The 3,047-nt window shown below is 35.1% G+C and overlaps 1 protein-coding gene across 1 annotated transcript; it reads right to left on the bottom strand.

The window, feature by feature from the left end:
* Positions 1-176: 176 nt before the first annotated feature.
* LOC109586081 (tubulin polyglutamylase ttll6-like) lies at positions 177-2,379 on the bottom strand. The gene is made up of 3 exons (XM_020002255.1): positions 2,034-2,379; positions 1,321-1,551; positions 177-396 (listed from the first exon to the last, which is right to left on the bottom strand). Exons 1-3 carry the CDS (start codon positions 2,219-2,221, stop codon positions 177-179), a joined length of 639 nt encoding a protein of 212 aa, XP_019857814.1. The 5' UTR covers positions 2,222-2,379.
* Positions 2,380-3,047: the final 668 nt, after the last annotated feature.

The following is a 3,047-nucleotide window of genomic DNA, read 5'->3' as shown; positions in this document are numbered from 1 at the left end:
CATGTACATGTACTTACATGTACATGTACATGTACATGTATGTATGCTGTATAAAAAGTTTGAGTCAATTCCAATCAAATTTAGATTTTTTACAAATTTCTAAAGTTGCTCCAGATGCTGATCAAGCATGCTGTTAAACTACAGTAGAGCAATAATCTTTATTCCTTTTTAATTACTTAAAACAAAAACACCAGTATACTCACTTTGCTGGTTGAGAATCCTTCTGCTTCATTTCTTCTTTGTTCTTCTACTTTGAAACTAAAGGATCTCCGTCTCCCTCCAGTGCCTGCCGACATGACAAATGGGGACCTCTTGTTGCTGAAACTCCTCCTTTCCCCTGGGGGACTCTCAGACCCATTATTATCTGATTTTGAAAATTGTCTTGGTTTAGTGAACCTTGTGTGCGTGTGTGTGTGTGTGAGAGAGAGAGAGTGGGAGAGAGAAGAGGGAAGAAGAGAAGAAGTGTATAAAACAATGGGAGAGAAAAATCATCAATTAATGTACACATGTACATGTACACAATGTGCATTATACATGTACATGTACATGTACGCATGTAATATTGTACATGTACATGTATAAGTTATTCTATACATTAGTCTCTACATGATATGCATGTATTACCCAATGTCTATCCCTGGGTTGGTGTGTGGTGAGCGTGTACGGTACTTGATGCCATAAAACACTGTCTCTCTCACTATCACACCTACTCCTGGCTCATGTATTGGTCTGAGTTTAATGCTACTACAGTATTCACTAGACAATGGGATCATCTTATTACATTTCATACAAGCATGGAGGCATAGCTTGTTCAGAATATGATTATTAGCAGTCTAAGTGTATTTTTAATTTATTATAATCACTTATAGTCTGTGGTTTTAAAGCATGTTTTAAATATACTGTGCTTTACATTCAAATAAAATGTATGGTAAAAGGCTATTAGCCACTAAGCCACTATACAGCAATGTCACTCCACATACTGTACATGTACATGTACATGCATAATTATTACTGTAGAAGTGGAATATTTTACTGCTTTTATCATTTAATTTTTTACGTGTCTTTAATTTTACGGCTTACATGCGAGTTACTACAAATAATATAACTAACAAAAAATTAACAGGTTTTTACTTCTACTTTTTTCTTTTTTTTGTACAATTAAAGTCACCTTAAAATATCCCACTTTTACAGTTGTCTACAGTGTGTACTGTGGTATAATACATGTATGTATACCCTACTCTCACTCCACTGTGTATTAATTATTAGTACATGTAGCAGCCAAAGATCATATTCTGAACTAGGCTTAGCTATTGCCCCTACCTCTCCAGTTCTTTCTGTTTTGCTTCCACTTGTTCTCTCAGTTGTCTAGCTAGATCAGCTCTTGCTCTAGAGGCTGTGGTCTGGGTACAGAGTGAGGTGTTCTGGTTAAAGTATTTCTGATATTTCTCCTCGTTCCCATCTCGTGGGTATATCCTCCTATAGCCTCCACAGTGAGTCTCTTCATATTTTTCAAACTGAGCTTCATATTTCAGTCTAATGTCTCTCTCTTGGCTAGAGGAGGGAAGAGCAAGAAAGATAAAAAGTAGATTAATTTTTGAGGGTAAATTTAGTAAAAATTTGGGATAACTTAATCACCTTCCTTCAAAGGTACATTGTACATGTATACCGTATACTGTATACATGTACATGTACATGTACCTCAAAATTTTTGTTAATCAAAAATTTTGTCAAAATTTTATAATTCTTGTTAAAATTAATTTTTGTCAATAAATTTTTTTTCATAATTAATCTAAACCCGTATACTAACCACTTGTAATTTTGTCGGTTAAAAATTTTTGTCAGGCAAAAATTATTAAGAAATTTGACAAATTTTGGATCTATACAGTACTACATGTACATTCATACCTAATTAAATCTAACCATGCCCTTTGCCTATGATTATGCACTATATACAATTTATATGCACTACTAACTACATTTTTTCTCACTCTAACTCCCTCTCTCTCTCTCTCCTTCATTTCTCTATCCAGTACCTTGAGTCCTTAGATCTTGCCTTCTGTAACAGCCTATCCCTTGCTCTCTGTTTCTCCTCCTCCAGACATCTCTTCCTATCATTAGCAAAGAGGTCAATGAGATCCAGTGTATCATATATCAAAGCCTCCTTCACTTCCTTATCCAGTGGGGAGTCAGTGTGGAAACTGGGGGACCTGTTCACTTCCATCAGCCAGGGCTTGAGTTTCCGGTCTAGGAGAATGTCAAAGCCGAGTATCTCAAAGCAGGCGCTGCCCCTCGTGTGATTAGGGAATGAGGACCAATAGTTGTGGCAGACAACTGGATGAGCTGATATTAGTGTTTTAATGATGACATCCTAAGGAGGAGGAGAGAAGGAAAATGAAGATTAAAAGTTAGGGAGACAAAGAGGGAATCTAATGCATGTACATGTACAATAGACCACAGCAATGGGCTATTGGTTAAAAGCTCCTACTGATACATGTACACTGTACATGTACATGTAAGTGTACATGGCATTTAGAGCAATTTTAAAAATTCAAAAAAAATCCAAATTTGATTGGAAACAACTCCAAGTTGGTACAGAACAAAAAATTATAAAAATAAAGAATTCTCTCCTAGCCATTTTTGATGAAATTTGGCCAGTGACCAAAGGCTATAGCCTTGGGTTGTTGGCTGGATTTTGGAGCAACTTTAAAAATTCATAAAAAATCCAAATTTGATCGGAATCAACTCAAAGCTGATACACAGCATAAGGACATGTATACACACATGTATGTATTAGAAAAAATTATAAAAATAAAAAATTTTCTCCTAGCCATTTTTGATGAAATTTGGCCTGTGAGCAAAGGCTATATATAGCCTTGGGTCGTTGGCCCGATTTTGGAGCAACTTTAAAAATTAGTAAAAAACAATTTTCATCAGAATCAACTTAAACTTTCTACATAATAAGTACATGTACATATATACATGTATGTATCAGAAAATGTAATAAAAATGTAGAATGCTCTCTTTTTCAATTTTTGCAAAATTTGGCC

The sequence above is a fragment of the Amphimedon queenslandica genome, unplaced genomic scaffold (genome assembly GCF_000090795.2).
Source record: "Amphimedon queenslandica unplaced genomic scaffold, v1.1 AMPQUscaffold_12952, whole genome shotgun sequence".
Classification (NCBI taxonomy): domain Eukaryota; kingdom Metazoa; phylum Porifera; class Demospongiae; order Haplosclerida; family Niphatidae; genus Amphimedon; species Amphimedon queenslandica.
This window is presented reverse-complemented; position numbering and strand designations above follow the sequence as displayed.